This window comes from Gavialis gangeticus, unplaced genomic scaffold (assembly GCF_001723915.1).
Source record: "Gavialis gangeticus isolate Ggan-Ray unplaced genomic scaffold, GavGan_comp1, whole genome shotgun sequence".
In the NCBI taxonomy this organism is placed as follows: domain Eukaryota; kingdom Metazoa; phylum Chordata; order Crocodylia; family Gavialidae; genus Gavialis; species Gavialis gangeticus.
This window is the reverse complement of record NW_017729031.1, coordinates 97,396,871-97,417,620: the sequence shown is the minus strand read 5'-3', so window position 1 is coordinate 97,417,620 and position 20,750 is coordinate 97,396,871. Positions and strand designations below refer to the sequence as shown.

General features: G+C 41.7%; 1 protein-coding gene across 1 annotated transcript in view; it reads right to left on the bottom strand.

The window, feature by feature from the left end:
- ERBB4 (erb-b2 receptor tyrosine kinase 4) overlaps positions 1–20,750 on the bottom strand; it is a 970,081-nt gene that overhangs the window by 395,745 nt on the left and 553,586 nt on the right. Inside the window, exon 5 of the mRNA XM_019522894.1 lies at positions 5,890–5,955. Within this exon, the coding sequence (XP_019378439.1) occupies positions 5,890–5,955 (66 nt within the window). The remainder of the gene's footprint in view (positions 1–5,889; positions 5,956–20,750) is intronic.

Here is a 20,750-nt window from a genome sequence, read left to right as displayed (position 1 = left end):
TTTTTTTTTTTTTTTTTTTTGGAGTGCAAAATCTTTTGAACAGTTTCACCTATAATTACAGTTGGACTCTACCTTTCTAAGGCTTTTGTACTCTGAAAGCTATGGAAATTGTTACTCTATAAGTTCCATAGCTCTTTAAGAGACCATGCATTACAAGGCATTTCCTCAGTATGTTAAACTCAGAAACATGCAGGTCTTATATACTCTGGTCCAGAGGACTCTGGTCCTTATTCAGGAAAATATGAAAGCATGTTAACTTCAGTGGAATTGCTTGCTTGTTTGAGTTTAGGTACATGCTAAATCAAGACCTCTATCACCCTGCTCACATTAGAGACTTTTAAAATTTGTATTCGAAAATAATGAATTTGCTTGCAAAATCCATATCAGGACTAGCTGATTTTCTTTCACTGTCTCTTTACCAAGCACATTAATAACATACCAACATTTCATTCTAGGAAAAGGTTACAGTATAAACTATTTATCCTACAGTGCATTGTATATTATATTTGCATGAGAACCATTAAAGGTGTTGTAATTCTAAAAAGAAATTTCCAGATTTCCTGTTAGGATGCTTTTAAAGTTAACAGTGCAAGCTGACTGAGGTTTGTTAGGATCTTTCTATTAAGGCAATTCACAGTGAAAGGATTTCCTCTCAAGTTCAACATAGTCCTATAGATAATAATATCTGGAGAAGCTCTGAAACCGTAGCTTCTAAAAATAAACGTCTGTGGTCCTTCAACTATAATGGGACGACCCCAGTGGAAGTCTGTGAGCTTACATGAGCTAAATGGGTAGAATTTGACCTGGATGATTTTCCTTTGTGGTAATCATCTCTCTGTATACTTGTAAGTCAAGATATGCTCTAGAGAACTACCCAGTGGAAGAAACTGGTGAATGTTTTCGGCTGTTGTTTTGCCCAAGTCATTATACTAAGTATTTGACCAGTACTCAGAGATGTCTCCTCACTTCCAAGATACAGCTGCCAAGCCTTGCCAATGTGTGACATTTCAGTGCAAATTACTTAATGAGTCAATATGTATGTAATAATTTGCCCTGAGAAATTGGGTAGGGGACAGAAGTTAGGACTGAACAGTGTTTAGTCTCAGTGGGTGAAGGAAACTAGTTGCTTCCTGGGTACGTGTGCATTTGGGCTGGGGATTTGGAGAGTGGGAGGTGCTGGAAGCTGCTGTTGGGCTGTTTACTGACTATTGTAAGGCTGCAGGGGTGGCTGGTAAGTCCTGTGCTAGAAGAAGCAGGAGGCTCAGGATACTGCACAGCACAGCAGCTGGTAGATTGGTGTCACCTATCAGAGCATTTGCAGAAAGGATGCAGGGGAAGCTCTGGCCCCAATATTAGGCCTTTCTCCATCTGCTACAGCTGACAATCGGGGTACCTGTACATATGCGGAGAGGCTGCTCCGATGCGCTGTAACTACAGAACATCGGAGGAGACTCGATTAATCAAGTCTGCTGGAGCATACTAATTAGCACGCTCCAGCCAGCCTCTGCATCTCACAGATCAGCAACCCTGCAGTTCAAAGCAGCAGAGGGGGCACTTTAGCTAAAGCTCATTCAACAAGCTATGGTTAAAGTGCTCCTGCCATCATTTTGAAGCACAGGGACGTTGATGCATGAGATGCCAAGGGTTCTTTAATTACAGTGGCTCTTGGAGCTGCTCCATTTAAATCACCCCCCCCGCCCTATTCCCAGCACCCATGTGAAAACACCCTCATTTCCCCTGTCCACTGCTGCCCCTTTCAGTTCCTTCCAGAAGTGGGAGCGGAGGGGCAGAAGGTGCCTGGCTGCAACACACAGTGGATGCTGGAGCAAATGAGAACTAGAAGGTGCACTGTAGCTCCTGTCAGCAGCCTAGTCAAAATCCGTGAGGTCCACACCAAGGTGTAGACAGGCACCATGCAGCTGTGAACTTTGAGAACATCCTATCGGATAGCCAGACACTTAGCAACCTTAGCAAAAATAGGAGGCACCAATTCTCCTCCAGGTTGCACCAGTATAACTGGCAGGAAAGTCCCTTGTGCAGTGAGAAAGGCCTGGTGTTCTAAGCAGATACATCTGATTTCAGTGGAAGTGTATGCTGAGCTAAGGATATCTTTATATGGAACTACCTGCAAGATTAAGGCCCAGATTACAAACTAGTGGGGCTAACATCAACTTCATGTCAAGATTTGCAGACTATTTAAATGTAGGAAATGTGGACAAGAAGGGTAATGGCAAGATTTCGTTGACAGTCATGTTAAACAAATGTGTTGGGGAAGAAAGATGTTGCTTTTTTTCACAAATGTATGTAATTAATCAGGCTATCTCAATGTTTCCCTTAATTTTAAATTATGTCAAGGGATTGTAAATCTATGAAGCAAAAAAAATGGGAAATAACTGAAATCAATAAAAAAATCTTACGAACATGCAAAGTTATTAGTGAAATACAAGGATTTTAATTAAAGATCCTGGCTCCTAGCAAAGACGATAGGTTACCCTGATTGATCTAGGCTGCTGGTTCAGCTCTTTTTCTCTCTCTCTCACCAGCCCATAGTTCATTTTCACTGCTCTAATTGGATACTTACTGCACTGGCACCTTCTTTTACTAAACAATGCCAGTTACACAAGACTGTAAATACAATTATGCTTGGGACAAACTCCTGTACAATTTCTCTCTCTCTCTCATGCACATGCATATGCATAGCATTTTACACTTACTGTATGCTTATGTTTTGGGTTTGAGTTAAAGCCTATTTGCATTCCCCACATTTCATAAATGAGAACTAAATTTTAATTTAATCATTTTCCTTTCTTACACATAATTTTTCTAGGACACAGTGCATAATCTGTCATTTTAATAAAATCATGTATTCAATTTATAGCAGTTTCAATTTCTTTCCTAGGGAAATGGGGGGAAAAGCCACAGAAATAAAGAGGCAAAACAAGAAACGAGGTCTAGCAAATCATTTTAAAAAAATGAGTAGAGATGTTTGCATATCGAGAGTTTTGTATGTTTGTCTTCACTTTTATTCCATGGGTATTGATTGCCCTTTATAAAATCAGACCCTTCTGTAAGAAACCTGTAAATTAGCCTTTCCTGAAAGTAAGGTATTCAGAATCTCAAGTCATTTTTTATAATGTTTGTCATTAATATTTACTATCATTTCCAATTATAAAATGATATAAAAATGGGTTGTTAATTGCATAAGATGGAAACCTCAAATGATCCTGTCTCTATCTCTTTAGGAAACTATTTATAATTGTCTTCTTAAATATGTAAATGTACATGTCACATTTGTATAGACAGTAAGGCAGTTAAATGCAGGTGCTCCAGATAGAGAGAAATAGCTGGAAGGCAACACACGAAGCAAATATTTGGTAGACATTTATGCTAGAACAAAAGTATCTTGTTGCTTTTTTCCCTTTCACGTAATTTGAAATGAAAAACAAGGATTAAGATCTTTTGGATTTATCCTTTTTCATGGAAAATCATTTAAATCTTATCTTAGGAGAGGGGCTCATTAGGATTTTTTCCTTCTTTGCTTTAGTATCTCATTAAAAAGAACTATTAAAAATGCACATTTAACTGCATGAGAGCTGTTTTGGGAATGAAATATTTTGGCTGGAACAATTACTGCCAAAATAAGTACAAAATGCATAGAAGGTTTCAAAGAAGTGCACACCACCAATCTAACATGAAACATTCCCCCTTCTCCCTCCTCCCCACCCCCTGCAGTATTTACTCAGGATGACTTTTGACCATAGGGGATAGAGGATATCTGAAATAAAATATCTACAATTCCCGATAGTCAGAAGTTGCAGAGCGCTATCCTGATGTGTGCTCAAAGGCAAAAGGGCATTGGGTAGCTATTTCAAATGAGATGCGCATGGTCTATATATCTTTCTGGAGTCTGGATAGCTTGCCTCCTTTTATCATTTATTACTTTTGTACCCAGGCTCAAGCCTTAGTCTGTTCCCAAAGCTCCAGTCTAAGCATTCAGTCACTGTAGAGAGAGATGGTTGTCACTCCAAAGAGTAAACCTACTGTATAGCTCTGCTAAGCTTTTGACTTCAGAACAACATTGCAGATAAATTTTGCTCGCTCTGGTCTTACTACTTTAATCCACTAAATCTGTTTACTTATCTTACTGCAGCTTTGCCTAGACTTACGGAACCAATTCTGTAGCTGGACTTCTGCAGCTGCACAGGGTCCCACTGAAGGGAACACAATGCCACATAATACAGAATTAGAACAGTTGCCTGCAGGAATCCGAGGCCAAGCCAGAACCCACTCTGATACTACTATGATCTGTTTGGGGGCTAGTGACAAGTGCTTCAAAGGTTTGGATAAGTGTTTGGATATTTACCCGAGTTGTTAGGATATGCATAGATCTGAGAGAGAGACAGCTCTACTGGGTAGAACAGATAAAGAAAGACTGTAAATTAATTCTAATTTAGCTTCGACAAAAACGGTTTCTGCCAAACTAACGTCCAGTTCTTTTTCACCACTGGTTCAGTGGGAAACTCTGATTTAAAGATTATTTTTCAGCATTAACCTATTTTCTGATAATCATAAGGGCATGAGGAAATGAAAAAGGAGTTCTGTCATGATCCACTGGGCAGGAAGAAGAACAATTCTTCTCTTAATACCACTGTGCATGATGCATTATTCAATGATGCTACAATCTAGCCAAGAACACTTTTAATCATGGAACAGGTCAAATTCTATTTGAAGCAAACGGTTTTTCTTTGGTATTTGTGGCCAATAGGGTAGAATGATTTAATGAACCACTGAGCTTTTTACTAGAGTCATTTCTCAACTAGAAGTAAGTAACCTATATGGCAAACTTTACCAACAGCATATGTGCCTCAGACAACAGAAGAATCAGCTGGGAGGAACAATGTGAAAAGTGCACCCCTACTATCAGTGATCTAGAAAACTGTCTGACTTGTGAAAATATTACAAGCTCTTTGACTTCTTAAGAATATTGAATCTAGTAAGCACAATTTTCAAGACGCTGCCTTTAAAAAAGGAAAATTTTATATTTGCTTGTCTCCAAACATATTCCTTTTAGAAAAAATGATAGATTATGATTTTGTTTATAAGCTCTTCATTTTATTTCTTTCACATTCTGCTGATGTTGGGGTTTATGGCTTCAAGATATCTGTATAATCAGTTTAGAAACATGATGGGAGGAGGCTCTCTTTCTGGATGATTATTATTTTTTATGAACACATTTGCTATTATGATGTTCTTTAAAGATCAAGATAATGTGTGCCTTTCTTTAAAGCAATACCTATGATCATCCATTTAGACAGAACCTAAACACAACTGACTACATTCTGAAAAAACTGATAATTTCCCTAGTTCCTGGAAGACTATCTTCCTCGTATTGAGGGATTGCCGCCGCTGCCAAAATACAATGGACTGTATTTTAAAATCATTATCAAGAAATCATTCTGCAAGGTGATATTTAGCCTCCAGCTGCTGCTGAATGTAAGGGGATTTTAGGGCATTCAGCATCTGACTAGGTCACCTGCCACTATTACGGGATCTGGCCCAGAGTCTGGTATTCTTGTTATTATGCTCAGTCCAAAATATTTCAAAGTAGCAAGCACAATTCCCCAAAACAATGTTCCATGTTGACATCAAGTGAAGATAACAAAGTAAATTCTCTTAAGTTCATCAGAAGCACAGGAAAAAAACTGCTAAATGGAGAAGAACAAATTCACTGAGAAGAACCAGGCAATTTATTGGACTCTGTACAGGGGACAATATTTGAACTATTTAAAAATTCTATTAAAACCTTGACAATGTCCCTCTCAAATGAACACTTTGGAAATGCTCTTCCAAACTTTCCACTCCTATCTTCCCTTATCCTCACATACTTACAGGTCTGGCAGTGATTCTCTGTGGGCCCCCAGCATCGGCCTGTACAGGATTTGTGACATCGTCCACCTTTAGGGAAAAAAACAGAAAAAGAAATGTGAAATTCTGTTTATTTTAAATCTTTCAGTTCTGGACCTCTTGCAGTTCCTCAAGGAAAGCTTCTACTGCTGTGATATGAAAATGTTTGTATCTTACTAAAGTTGGACATTGACTAAAAATAATATAGTTAAATAGTTAAGCACAAGTGTCAAACATAAGTGAAACTGAGGAACTTTATTATGCTGGCACTTCATATCCTAACTCTGTTTTTTCTTTACACATATATTCTAGGTCTGTGCAAAGCTTCAGGTGCTGATTTGATTTAGAGGAGATTGAACTCGATTTGGTGGCCAAATCTCCAAATCCAAATCAATCAGGAGACCAATTAAATGGTCTGAATCGATTTGAAGCTCTCTGAATCAATTTGGAAAAGAATGGGAGACCTTTGGAGATGTGGACAGTCCCCGCTTGCTGCCACAGGGAGCTGGAACTGGACTCCATGCTGGTAAGTGGGGGGGGGGGGCGGGAGAGGGGACTGGAGAAGCCTCCCTGAGCACCTCCTGACCCCCTCCTGCTGTCCCAGCCCCCCCTCCCATGGCTGCCCCGCCTGGCCCCAGCTCTCTAAAAAAAAGCCCCCACTCACTGGCTGCTGCCAGGCAGGGAGGCAATTCCTGCTGCCCTCCACTGCCCCATGTCATGTGGGGGACTCTGCCACAAGCCCCCTGACCCCTGCCCACTCTTCCAGCACCCCCCCGCCCATGGCTTCCCTGCCCGGCCCAGCTCCTGATTCTTAAAAAAGCCCCAGACTAGCTGGCTGCTGCAGCAGCCTTGGGGCTTTGGGGGGCTTGTGGCAGAGCCCTGCACACAGCACAGGGGGGCAGCAGGGATCACCCCTCTTCCTGGCAGCAGCCAGTGAGTGCCGGGCTTTTTTTTCCAAAGAGCTGGGAGCTGAGGTCAGGTGGGGCAGCCACTGACGGGGTTAGGAGAGTGAGCGGGGCATAGGGCTGATTAAGCTGAATCGATTTGGGACAGTGATTCGAATCACTGAGTTGAATCACTTTCCCCCAAATCAGCCAAATCCAAATCCAAAGTGAATACTAGCCACTTCAGACGGGCCTAATATATTCAAATTGTAGATCTTAAGACAAAATGCTATCATATAAATAAGGAAACAAAACTGTACATATTTAAGTATATTTTCAATACCATTTTAGGCCTTTAACAGAAAGATTTACACTGGATGCCCTAAATGGAACCACATAGTTCCTTGTTAGTGATGGATGTCATACAAGAAACGGTACACCAAAACAGCTGAACACCATAACAATAAATAAAAGCAATAACATCACTCCTGAGAGGTGAAGGAATGTAACTAAAAACTAAATCTAAAGAAGGCCTTAGGCAGTTAAAATAAGGCTTAAGTGATCTTTAGCCACCTAAGTCCAAACTGAAATCCCTCCCACAACTCCTTTCTACCTCTACTACTCAGCAGCTGCCTAAACTCACTAGGTACCTCCATCAGGGTTGCTAACTGTCTATAAGTTTATGGACAGTCTATACTAAAAGGGTAAAAATGCCTGTTTGTAAAGCCCATAAAAAATTGAACTGTTTAAAAAACTAAGAAACTTTGAGCTTAATTGAAGATCCATCACAGTTAGGGTGTCCAGACTGTGGAATACACTCCCTCCAGATGTGGTGCAATCGCCTACCCTGGAAATCTGCAAGAGAAGACTGGATGGTCACCTCACTGGGGCCACCTGACGCCAGTTGTCTTTCCTGCGTAGTGCAGGGGGGCTGGGCCCAATGATCTTGTGAGGTCCCTTCCAGCCCCTTACAATCTATGAATCATCAGAATAAGGCCAGATGCAAGTATGGATGGTCAGACAAAGAAAAGCAGCACAACCTTGTGACTGAGTAGGAGTACAGCTTTGTGCCCTGCAGGAAGGTCTCCTTAAGGGATTTGTGGCCCATGGAAGACTCTATAGCAATCCCAACCCCCTTCCCCTCTCCCAGCCACATGCTGATACTCCATCCTGTTGCCTGCCTGTAATGGATAACTTGTGGAACAACATATATGTTCCCTGAATATGCCCCCACACTTAATGACCTAAGGCCTTGTAGTTAGGGCATACCTGGAAGGTGGGAGGTGTGGATTTGAATCCCACAGGCTAAGAAAGGAATTGAACTCAAGTCTTGCACTTCTTAAATGAGTTTTCTACCACTAAGAAATTATATAGAAGGTGAGCAGCCTCATTACAACTATTACCAGCTTATCCTCCTCTGCCTGTGGAAAAAAAAATTTGTAAGCACTCCCTCTCAGGAATGAGTTCCTGGCTGTGGATCTCAAGTGGTTGGAACTGCCTCAGCCTTGCAGGGGGAAAGAATCTCAGACAGAACTCTCTGTTAAGTTCTTCCTATTGTCTACCTCTAGCTGATAACTACTCATGTACTGTACAGGAAGCCTAGGCAACTAACTGTAGGCTTTGGAATCCATTCCTCTAGGGACCGAGCTCCTAAAATGTAGGCATTGCATATATTTCTTAAATCTATCACTAAGTCATTTCTGCAGAAACTTGCTTAAAGCACTGTTAAAGTTCTGGACAGCGTATAAGTTCACTTGACCTTATAACCAAACAGATCTGTCCTCATCTTTGATTCTTTTATTCTACATAAAGTATCACTCAGAAAATGTATTAAGCAAACGTCTACTTGTTATCAGACCCAGGATCCCATGGGAGTCATGAGGAATATTTTTGTTAATTTGTTAATTGTCCTACCTAGTAATAGAGGCAGATCCAGGGGGGTACAGTAGTGCAGTTGCATCCCTCCTTTGATTCCTGGTCAACTCAAAGTTTAAAACCAACTGCCTGGTAGTGGCAGCAGAATTTCTATTCAGGCAGCAGTGAAGAGTCACTTGACTTCATGGTTTATTATAATCTACCCAATTCCTTCTAAACTCTTCATTCTGCAAGTGGTAAGGACCCTTTCACCTTTTTAAATGGTCGTAGTGCTCCAATAATCAAGGTACCTTTCTTCTGCAATCCCACTCTCTGCTAGCTGGTCCTGTCAATGTAATTCCTATTTTACAGCTCTGAAGACTATTTTTTACTCTATCTAAAAACATTAAATCAGGTGTGGAAATAACTTCCAGTGAAGTACTGGATACACTGTCAAGATGCTCAAAAAGGCTCGATTTTGTTTTATGAATCTGAAAGAGATGTGCATTTAATTCTAATAACTACAGTACTAAGAAAGCAACATCTTTGAGTATTTTTACTAGTTTGTTGTAATTTTCATACATAGTATATAATATATCAAATGAATTCCAATAAAGTTACATTTGTTTTTGCTTCAACCTTAAACTGAATAATATAGCCCTAGGCCCCTAGCATATTAGCGAAGATTCTAGTTTCTTTTTACCTGGAAAAAACATGCAGCTTCCTTTCCCAAACCCTAGGTCTGCAAGCATGGCAATACTGTGATATATAACATATTTTTATCTGAACAGTCATAGTTTGGAAAAGTCAGTGGAGGAAAAATGCCCATGTCCCTCTGCTAAGGTTTTGGAACTTGGGATTCTAACTCAAAGGAAAAATCGGTTTTTATTCTCCTGATGGCACATTTTTTAACCTCAAAAATGTTAACTGCCTGGAAGAAGACAATGATTTAAAGGCAGCAAGTTGTAAGGACTATATTCTCAAAAGCAACCTTCACCACTAGTGCTTATATAGTGTTGATGGTATTATTGATTATGTTGTATAGTAATTATACTGTATACGCCAGCTACCTTGTTAAAAAGCCTCAACTCCTTGCTGCATTAGAGTTCATTTAAAGCAATTATGCCTGGAAACCATTGTTGCTGACATCATCGGCATATAATTTGCAGCCACATTGTGCCATCTGTTTATTTAGATCACAAACACCTTATAACTACATAATACAAACTCATTCTAGCTGACAGAAAGGGGACTCCATCTGGCATGAATAATGCAACTTTAATCAGTAATAATGATAATTATTATTAAGAGGCTACTAGAGTTCTGTGCAGAAAGCTAATAAATCTAAATTGATTTATAACTGAGGAAATTAGAAGTGAGGGTGAGACACAAACAGTAAACACAAGAAAAACTTTAACACAAGAGACAATCAGTAAGGGTTAGACTGAATTGATCTATGCCCTCATCAGCTAGGAAAGGAGTATGAGCCTCCCTTCTCTTCCTAGATAGTCTACTAGAAAATTTTTGATCCAGTTCTCAGAGTAAACAGGTTTTGGAAATCTGTTTATTCCTGTCCCATAGAGCAGGAAGGAAGAACATAGTCTATAGCCTATAGATTTTATAGGCAAATGCTCCATCAAGCACAGGGCACTTGATCAGTGAAATGGGAAGGCTGATAAATGACACTCAGGACAAAACCAAACTCCTGAATGAATACTTCACATCAGTATCCCACCAGTCCAAGGGTGTTAGCCTACTTGACAGGATACAGGATGATCATAGTGGGGGTGACCACCCTCCCATAGTTGGCAGAGATCTTGGCATAGATCTTGTGGGGGACCACCTACAAAAGTTAAATACCTACAAGTCAGCAGGACCAGATGAACTACACCTGAGAGTGCTAAAAGAACTCACTGATGTCATTGCACAGCCAATGGCAAAGTTATTTAAAGACTCGTGACACTCAGGAGAGGTCCCAGAAGTTTGGAAGAAGGTCAATGTGGTGCCTATCTTTAAGAAAGGGAGAAAGGAGGATCTGGGAAAGTACAGGCCAATCAATTGGACCTCAATCCTTGGTAAAATCTTGGAGAAAATTATTAAAGAATCCATTACAGACAGGCTAGCAGAAGGAAGTATTCAGAAGAATAGACAACATGGCTTTGTTATGGGCAGGTCATGTCAGACCAACCTAATTTCCTTCTATGATCAAGTTACTTGCCACCTGGATGGGGGATATGAGGTTGATGTCATATACCGGGACTTCAAAAAGGCCTTTGACCTGATTCCCATGAAGTCCTTTTGAAAAAATTGGGAAAATGTGGACTTGACTGCTTTATGGTCTGGTAAGTAGGTAACTGGCTCCGTGGTAGGACCCAGAAAGTATTGATTGATGGAACTGAGTCATCATGGCAGAGGGTGACTAGTGGCATCCCTCAGGGTTTTGTACTCAGACCAGTGCTTTTCAACGTGTTCATCAATGAGTTGGATTCGGGTATTAAAAGCAAACTAGCAAAGTTTGTGGATGACACCAAACTGTGGGGGAGTGTGGTCACGCTTGAAGACAGAGTGGCAATACAGGCCGACTTGGACAGACTCACAAGGTGGGAAGAACTTAACCTCATGTGGTTTAATACAGAGAAATAATCCACAACACACTTACAGGCTCAGCAGTGCTATGCTTGCTAGCACAACATCTGAATGAGACATGGGTGTTGTGATAGACAACAAAATGAACATAAGCCACCAATGTAATGCCATAGCTGGCAGAGCTAATCAAATACTGGCATGCATCTACCAAGGTGTCTTGAGCAAGGCTAAAAATGTCATCTTCCCACTCTACTTGGCCTTGGTGAGACTGCAGCTGGAGTACTGATTCTAGTTCTGGGCACTGCACTTCAGGAAGGATGTGAAGAAGCTCAAGAGAGTCCAAAGGAGGGCCATCCACATAATTAGAGGCTTAGAGACCAGGCCATGCAAGGAGAGGCTGAAAGACTTGGGACTGTTCAGCCTGAAGAAGAGAAAACTCAGATGGGATTTGATGGCAGCCTATAAGTATATCAATGGCATACATCAGGGCCTGAGGAAGCATCTGTTCACCCAGGCCCCCCAGGGGAGGACAAGAAATAATGGGCACAAGCTGATTGAGGATCGCTTCAGGCTAGACATAAGGAAAAACTTCTTTACTAGTCAAGTGCTGAGGGTTTGGAACAGGCTTCCCCCAGAGGTGGTACTGTCATTCACCCTGAGACTCTTCAAAAAATGTCTTGATGCCCATCCTGCTGGGGTCATTTGATGCCAGTACTCTTTCTTGCTCAAGTGCAGAGGGGCTGGAACCAATGATCTGTAAGGTCCCTTCCAACCCCTAACAACTATGAAACTATCACCTCCTGCATTTACACTTGCCAGCAAGTTGTGGTGGTAATATAATTTGTGTTGATGTTTGAGAAAGATGGAAGGAAAGAATTGTAATTTTGTGCCGGGGGTGGCATCTCCGTGGAATAGTGCCTCCTAAAGATTCTCCAAGATGGGGCCGAGTTAAGGGATGGTGCATAGTGGCCTGCTCTAGCCCTAAGTCTGGAAAAAATTGTAATCAAGACAGCTAATAGATACCCTATGGCTGCATCTATTTTCTAACTTTTCTATAAATTTAGAAAACATGATTATTTATTAACTGTACATTCCTGAAGCAGAATGAGATGGCAATAGATTTATTTTTCCTTCTTTCTTGGACTTCTATTCCCTCCAAATGTATACAATGCATGCTGGGACTGTCATGGCCACCTTGGTCTAAGGGGCTAAGTACAGACTGAGGCTGAATCAGTTCAATCTTCACAGGTTAGTCTAAGCTGCATAGTTTGAATTGATAAGCAAGTGAAGAGACAGTCACTTTTGGTTCTGGAAATGTAGCCAACATGCCTACAGTGGCCTACGCCAGAAGGCACTAAAGCACACCTCCCTTCTTGGCTGGAGCAAAAATCTTGGGTCAAGGCTAGCCTATCCACCCTGCAAGGTGGGGTCTGTGGGGGAGGTGCAAACCATCCTGCTATGCCAAGGAACCGTTGAGTTCACTTGACTCTGGAGAGGTCTGGGGCTGGAGTTCAATAAACTGATTTAACCTAAATCAGTTAAGTCTGATACTACATCCATATAGGTCCATCTTAAACTGATTTCAGGCATTTCGAAAGTAGTTTATGCACACTGAACTTCTGTTCTGTTACAGATTGGAATTAGTTTCTGATCACTTATACCGTTTTATGTGTAATTTCTGTCCTTAGCCTGAAAGAACAGGAAACATTGCCCCACTTCTCTCTCCCCTCCTAGAAAGAAGTGGGGAGAAGGAGCAGTGGGGCAATGCTTCTGCCCATTGCCCAGACCAAGGATACCTTCCCTACTAGTCTATGGGTGTCTGTAGGTGTGCAGGACTGTCTCGTCTAACACATTATAATTATAGCATGACAGAACAGACTCTATTAAATGAGTCTCCTGGAATAAGCTAATTAGCAGCCTCAGTGTCTCATGTAGTCAGTGTCCTCATGCTTCAAAATACTAGCGGGGGGCTTTAACTAAAGCTTGTCAAACAGAGCAGCTCTAATTAAAGCACCCCTACCACCACCCCAGACCATATATGTAGATACACTATGTAAAAATCAAAATCCTGCAAAATGAAGAAATTTCTAAAAGGGATGTCTCAAGAAAGGAGTAGTAAGAAAGCCTGGAACAAAAAGGGATAGGACCTCCTTCCTGTTGCTTTAGCCACTAGGTCTTTGTGAACTGTGGGATTACAAAATATTGAGCCCCACTACCATTAGAAGAAACCGAGGATGCTGTCCAATATCTTACACAATAAAGTATTATTTGAGGGAGAAAAACCTGTATCTGACAATTGATCACCTTGAAGGGAAGGCAAAGAATAGGGATATATAATTTTATATGACTAATAATTAAATCTAATTTCCAAAGAACAGATTCACTCAGGATTATGTGCATTCTTTTTTGTCCAGGCAACCCCTGCAGAAATCTGACGATTTTATTCCATGTATCAGTCTTTCATTGGACACCACTAATGCAATGAACTTTTCATTATGCAGGCTGGTGCAGGAAACCATATTCATACTCTTCCAGCATAAAACTGCTTCTGTTGGGGATCCCAGCACACAGTGTATTCCCTCTGCTTTTCTAATCTAAAAGTGCTATCATAGATTTATAAATGTTAGGGGCTGGAAGGGATGTCATGAGATCATTGGGTCCAGCCCCACTGCACTTGGACAGGAAAGACTGCTGCGGTCAGATGACCTCAACAAAATTGACTTGTTTACCTTCTTGGAAGTTGAAAAGGTTACTTCACTTTTGTACCAGCCTGAAAACTGAGAGGACTTTGCTTTGGTTCAAGACAGACTTCATCATTTCAAGCAGACTGCTGCAAAACTGCAAAAGATTAAGTCAGTGACAAGACAAGAAAAATGAAGTCCTCCTCTTAGCTGTAAGCTAAGTGTGGCACAGACATGAGCGCAGCTTCCACCACAGTTCCTTGTCAATAGTCACAGCTGCCTTAAGGATACCATGTTCTCTAAGGAAAGGAATAGCAGGATAATACAATAGAACTGAGACTAGCAGTGGTTTCACTTTACATTAAGGTTCCATTTGTAAATGGATTATTCAGGTCTGATAAATGATTAACAGATCCTACTAGCTTATTACATACATGTGCTATTAATAATTATAAGCACACCAAGAATGGGCATTCTGACAGCTGTAAGTCATGGCTATAAGTAAACATTTTGGCCTTTTTACTGTCTAAAAGAATGGATTAACAATTTAAACTTCTATTAATCATTTTTCAGGAATATATTAACTAGTTTATTATTAACAAAGGGTGACTGCAGAAACTGACTATAAGTGCAAATTTTGATGGCAAGGTACAGAAGGATCCTGGTATAACTTGCTCTAAGTTCCCAGAAGTTTAAGATGATTTAGGTACACTATGTTTCTAGATTCCTCATCTCTTTCTGTTCATTATTTAAATAGGGCTCCATGTTGTTTTTCTAACAGCTAAAATTACTTAGTTTTATGTATGAAAAGATACATTTGATGGCAAAAATCAAAATATAATTCAAACAACTCAGCATAACATTAACAAGAATTAAAGGTACTATTGTTATGATGAATTGTTCTGCCTTTACCAGCCTTTAATGCTTTCCATGTCCTTGTCTGACAATTCCTATTGTCACACATTTATTCATTCACATGCCTTTGTTAAGTAAAAATCATTTACATTTTTTACCAGCCCTATGCTAGTCTTCAGATCTCTTCTACTGATTTGAAAGTTAATTACCTAATAAGAGAGACTCATGCTTTTCTGGATTTCCTCTCTTTGAGGCAGAAGAGGTGTGTCTCACAGGAGAGCAATAGGGAAAGTAAAACTTTTGGTAATAGAAAAGAAATCAATGTATGCTATTCATTTTCATCTTCACTAAAATAATTATAAGATACCAGACAGCTTCAAAGTAGTACCATCTAATTCTACAAATTTAGGATCTGGCCCTGAGTCTTCTTAAATGTGACTGCTCCCAGGCCTAAATTCAGTCCCTTCTGCAAACACTAAATAAAGCCACTTGCACCAAGGACCTCCATGGGAATTCTGATGGAGTTCACTCCTCACCCCACCTGATGGCAGAGTATGGTATATCCACATCTCTTCTGTGCATACTGTGGCAGCCAGTATACCCACAGATATAGTTCATAGATGAACTAGTCATGTGACTTTCCCCTTGTGGGCCATCAGAGATTTTTATCCCAATGTAGATCACTTCTGGGCACTACAGCTAGGGACAGAAGTTACACATAAACCACTTTAAGTGATCAGACACTGGTTTAAACGTGTAACATAACAGAAGCTCAGTGAACATAAAATAGTTCCAAAATGGCTGAAACCGGTTTGAGATAAACCTGCTTGAATGTAGTATCAGATTTAAATCAGAATCCCGCAGCATCCCAGCATGCCCACAGGTTGGGATGTGCTATCTGCTCCCGAGAGGAGGGCTGGCCCTGCCCCTCTGCTCTCTAGCTGGAGCAGTGACAGCTGGCTGACAAGGATGTGGGAGAGAGGCCCAGCTGGGGATACAGCCAAGTCTACGGGGGGGGGAATGCCCCCCCAGGCAAACACCGGGTAGGGTCTGGGGCCAGGGAGGGGGGTTAAACACACTACAAATTGCAGGGGGGGGGTAGACTACAAATCGCAGAGGCACCTGGAAGCAGGAAGAGGAAGTGATGAGCAAACCTGCACAGTGCTGCTGCTGTAATTCTGGACTGCAAATCCTCAGGGGCAGCAAGAAGAGGAAGTGAACACGCAGTCAAAGAGCCATGTACTAGGCACCCCTCTGTGTGTCTTAGACTAACCTGCAAAGACTGAATTGATTCAGCCTGGGGGGTTTTGGCTCTCTGTACTTAGTCCATGAGGGAGTTCCTGAGGATCCCTGCATGGTCTGTCTGTGGACATTTCTCCTACTGGCGAATAGGGTATCAAGAGTTTCACTTATTCAAACCTTTCATGCCATCCACTCCTGCCTGGACCCCAGCAATATTTTAAAGAGAAAACTTAAATCTACCACGTAGCTTACTCTGTTTATCAACAATCTTTTTCTCAAGATAAGTTCATAAAAGATCACAAAGACCAGAAAGAGATTCAGACACAGACAACTGAAAAGAGATGGCAAGGGAAATATGTATTTGTAAGGGAAACAAACTGAGACATACACATTGAAAGATCAGCAGATAGAGAGATATACAGGTCTAAAGGAAAGAAAACCAGAGATAAAAATGAATCTGCATTGAGGAAAACAGTACACCTACTAACAATGGAAGATGCACTTTCATGAGTAATATACAAGGGAGACAACCGAACCACATCATGTTAGTGTTGATTGTATTGCACAGAGAACTAGATGCACTTGTACTGAATTCACAAATTACAGAGTATCAGTAGATATGTCCCACAACAGGGTTGATCTTAAGAATGATTGACCACCAGAGGTAAGGGAATAGATGGAAAGTCAAGAAGAGCATATCAGCTGCCCTGAATTGGCACAGACCAGTGGATTCATATTTATCATTGACAGCACAGGACTGATAGGAAGTCACTATAATGCTCTTCTTCAGCTGCTATAAGCAATATCCTTGGGCCATAGCAATGAGCAGAGAAAAGGAATTGGGGAGGTTGGGAGGAAAGTGAAAGATTAAAAGAAATACCAACTCTTTCTCCCCACCCCTTTCCCTCATAATAGATTCAATAGGCAAGATTGCATGATTTAATGTATTAATAAGGAGTTTAGTCATCCTCAAAAATAAAAACCTCCACATATGACAGTGTCTCATTTTTTACTCTAATTAAGCAATTAAGAGATATTAATTATCACTGCTTATAGCTGTTAGCACAGAGCACTGTAAGTGAATTCCCCCTACTGTGGTGGAGAATTAGTTCCAATCAGCATCAAATGTGTTTCTAAACACACAAGTAGGGGTCCTAAGTAAATTGGAAAACACAGGCAGAAGACTAAGAGGCTAGGTCAAGTTATACCTGCTACTTGGCCGATTTATCAGGAACAACAAACCCTTAGAAGTCTTTTGTTGTATTCATTATTGTTAAAAATATATTCCCCACTAGTAAACTATGCATAACTGTGCACATTCACTCAAGCTAACACATTCAAGGCAACCAGGGCCTGGAGGGAAAGATTCTTCTTAACAGTAATATTGATATAAATCCAAAACAAAAGTTAGGAGCTTAAACTGAGTCATAAGATAACTAAGTTCTGCCAAAGTTGCAATGTAGAAGACCGTGACTAACCTGCTGGCTAACACTGCCCTAACCACCAGCCACAAGCTAACTTCTGTGTATAGGGGTGTGGGGAGCAGGTCACTTTCCATCTCTCCCGTTGAATTTGTACATCTGTGAAATGTAGAGTTCAAGGTTCACTGGGTCAGAGAAAGAGGTAGTATAGGAGGACACGTGATTCTGTAGTCTAATTGCTCAGGTGCTCACATAGGATGAAGGGTGCTGGTTTGTGATCTCTGCTCTCACACCTGTTTCTGTACTCTATCCCTTAACTATATAATGTAAAATATAGAAACAGTGCTGGAGCAGAAGCAAGAACCCAGGACTCCCCCACCTTAGATGAGTGACATAGTCACTAAGCTACAGAACTGTGCTCTCTTGCTCATGCTCTCTCTTCGATCCACTGTATCTTTAATTCTATTTTGCTCAGTTGTGGAACTTCAACAGGCAAATTGAAGAGTGATCCACTCCCAATTAGCTTACAGCTTGGTCATTACATCGGCATCCCAAGCGGTCAAAATGTTCAGTTTGACCCTCTCAGTTTGAAGAGTGTATGGAACACCCTCTATCCTCCTCTTACCATGAGGCTAAACTATATGAAGGGGCACATGTCCTTCCTTTCCAAAAGAGAAGATTGAACCCTGCTCCGTTCTTTAAAAGAAGGGCATAGGCAGGAATCCTACCTTCATGAGACAGTTCTAGTCTGTGTATCCCCAGTGGACAGAAGTACTTTCCTGCAGGCCTGCACTGGGGCAGGACTTTCACCCTTATTATTAGCATGTCCTTTTGGCCAGCTGTAGGTGGTTCATGCTGAGCTCACTGGTGTTAGACAGCTTCCTCTGCGATGCACTGACTGTTTTGGACCCCGTTCTGAAGCTCTCTCCTCTCTGTTGTGTAGTGAAGCCTAGGTGCCTAACACTGGGTTTAGGATTCCACTCTGATGGCCAGTCACCTGGAAGTTAGACATCTCACAAGCAACTTTTCAGGATCTGAAATAGTTTTATGAATTTATCCCACCATCTTGCTCATACTTTAGGGAAAACATTCTGAGATACCATGACAGATGCTTTTGTTTGAGACATCCAAGCCCAAAAAAGCAATAAAATAGAGGATCAAGATAGAATCTATTGAAATGTAACAATTATATACATGCAAGGACACCCTTTCCCTGTTCCCCCAGCCCATGTTGAATGGGCTACGCAAATTTAAAAACACAAGTTTGGGTCCACATTAGTATCCTAAATACATTAAGATTATACTAGATGGTTTCCCTTAGCTGCAACAACAAGAATTAAGGGGGGGAAAATAAACACACAGATGTTCTATTTTTTTAATGTATCCAGCTTGACAGACTTATTGCCAGAAGCATAATTATGGGTGAGAATTGGCGGCTACAGCTACGAGTAGTTTCTTTGTCACTATGCATAATATTGTGGGAGAAACCTCAATGTCATTATAAGAGATTTTACGAGAAGATACCCAGCAAAATCAAAGGCACATTGACAAGTAAATGATGAGGCTGGTGGTATTCTTGTCCTAATTTCACACAAAAAACAATGAGTATAACTGTGTAATTGTGAGATAACTCAAGATAACTTGTGGCTGCTCCCGGAATATAGCCAGAGTAGTAATCAAGGCACAATATAGGGGCATACTGTTTCCTTTGTTAAAGTAATATACTTAAAGACAGAAGATTAGTTGAAAGAAGCTTTAACCACCAGGTTTGTGCTCCAGGAGTGGCTCTGATACCCCTCGTGGTCATACAACCCTTGCCCTGCTCCAGCTCTAGCGTGCCCTCTCCTTCTTACTCCTCTGCCATGCTTTGATGTAATTGTTTGATTGGAAGGGATGCTGTCTAATTGGTCCTAGAGTGAGCCCCAGGTCTTTTAGATGCCAGCTAGCTCTTCCTGACTCCTGTCAATCTCCACCTTCCCTTGCTAGGTGAGCCTTGATGGCCCATCAGTGCCCTTCCCCAGGGCACCTGTTAGCCTTAAAGGCTAATCAAGGTCTCCAACTAGGGCTATGCAAAATTTCACTGGCTGTTTTGATTCGACACTGTTTTGACTCATTCTGAGCTCAAAACAGTAAAATCAAATAGAAATTAAGGCCTTCAAAACAGCCTCGAACAAAACAAAGCCAGTAGAGAGGTGGTGAGAGACAGGACAGAACAAGGGCTGTGTTCCCAGCACCAGCCAGGAAAACAGCCTTGCCTCTCCCTGTCTCCCACTGCTGGGCTGTAGGAAGCCAATAACAGCTCAGGGGAAGGGAACTAAGCCTCAGCTCAGTGCCCCTCCCCATCATCGCAATTGGGCGGGGGGTGCTGTAATCGGGCCGGGGGCAGGAAGTCAGCCCACCTGGGCTGACTTCCCACCCAGCACTGCCATTTGGTGGGGGGCAGTACTCCTGGCGCTGCCATTGGGTGGGGAGGGCAGAGAGACAGCCCAGCTGGTTTGACTCCTCACCACTGGAACTGCCATCAGGCGTGGGAGGACAGAGAGACAGCTTAGCTGGGCTGACTTCCCACCCCCGATGCTGCAATCGGGGTGGGAGGTGAAGAGTTGGCCCAGCTCCGCTGACTCCCTACCCAGCGCTGCCATCAGGCGGGGAGAAGAAAGTCAGCTCAGCTGGGCTGACTCCACATCCCCGATGCTGCCATCACGGGGAGGGGTGGAGAGTCAGACTAACTGGGCTGATTCCCCACCCCTGGTGCTGTGATTGGGCAGAGGGGTGGATAGACAGTCCAGCTAGGCTGGCTTCCCTCCCCCAACACTGCCATCGGGCGGGGGAGAAAGAGAGACAGCCCAGCTGGGCTGACTTCTTACCCCCGGCGCTGCCATCATAGCAAACCCCCCAGTTTTTCTTTTTTTTATTTTAAAATGCAGTCCCTCCCCTTTCCCAACCATTTCTGACTTTTTCTCTCCCTCTCTATACCCTATAGATAAGTATACATAAGCCAAGACATATGATAGCTTCAGCATTTTATTTTGGTACCAAGTTGTATTTGTTTTTTTGTTTTTTTGTTTGTTTTTTTTATAATATTGTATAATTATTATGTTTATATTGTTTTTTACTGTTCTATATTACTGTTTTATTGCTACTATATGATTTAGGCCTACATATGTAAGTTAGCATAAGTCATGTCAAGTTGCCATGTTGTTTGTCAAGTCTCCATCTTGTCCCCATGCCCTGTTGTGTAACCTATGACTCATACCTACCCCTCCTATGTAACTTGGTTCCTGAATGAATGGGGATGAATGACAGTGCTTGAGAGACAGTGG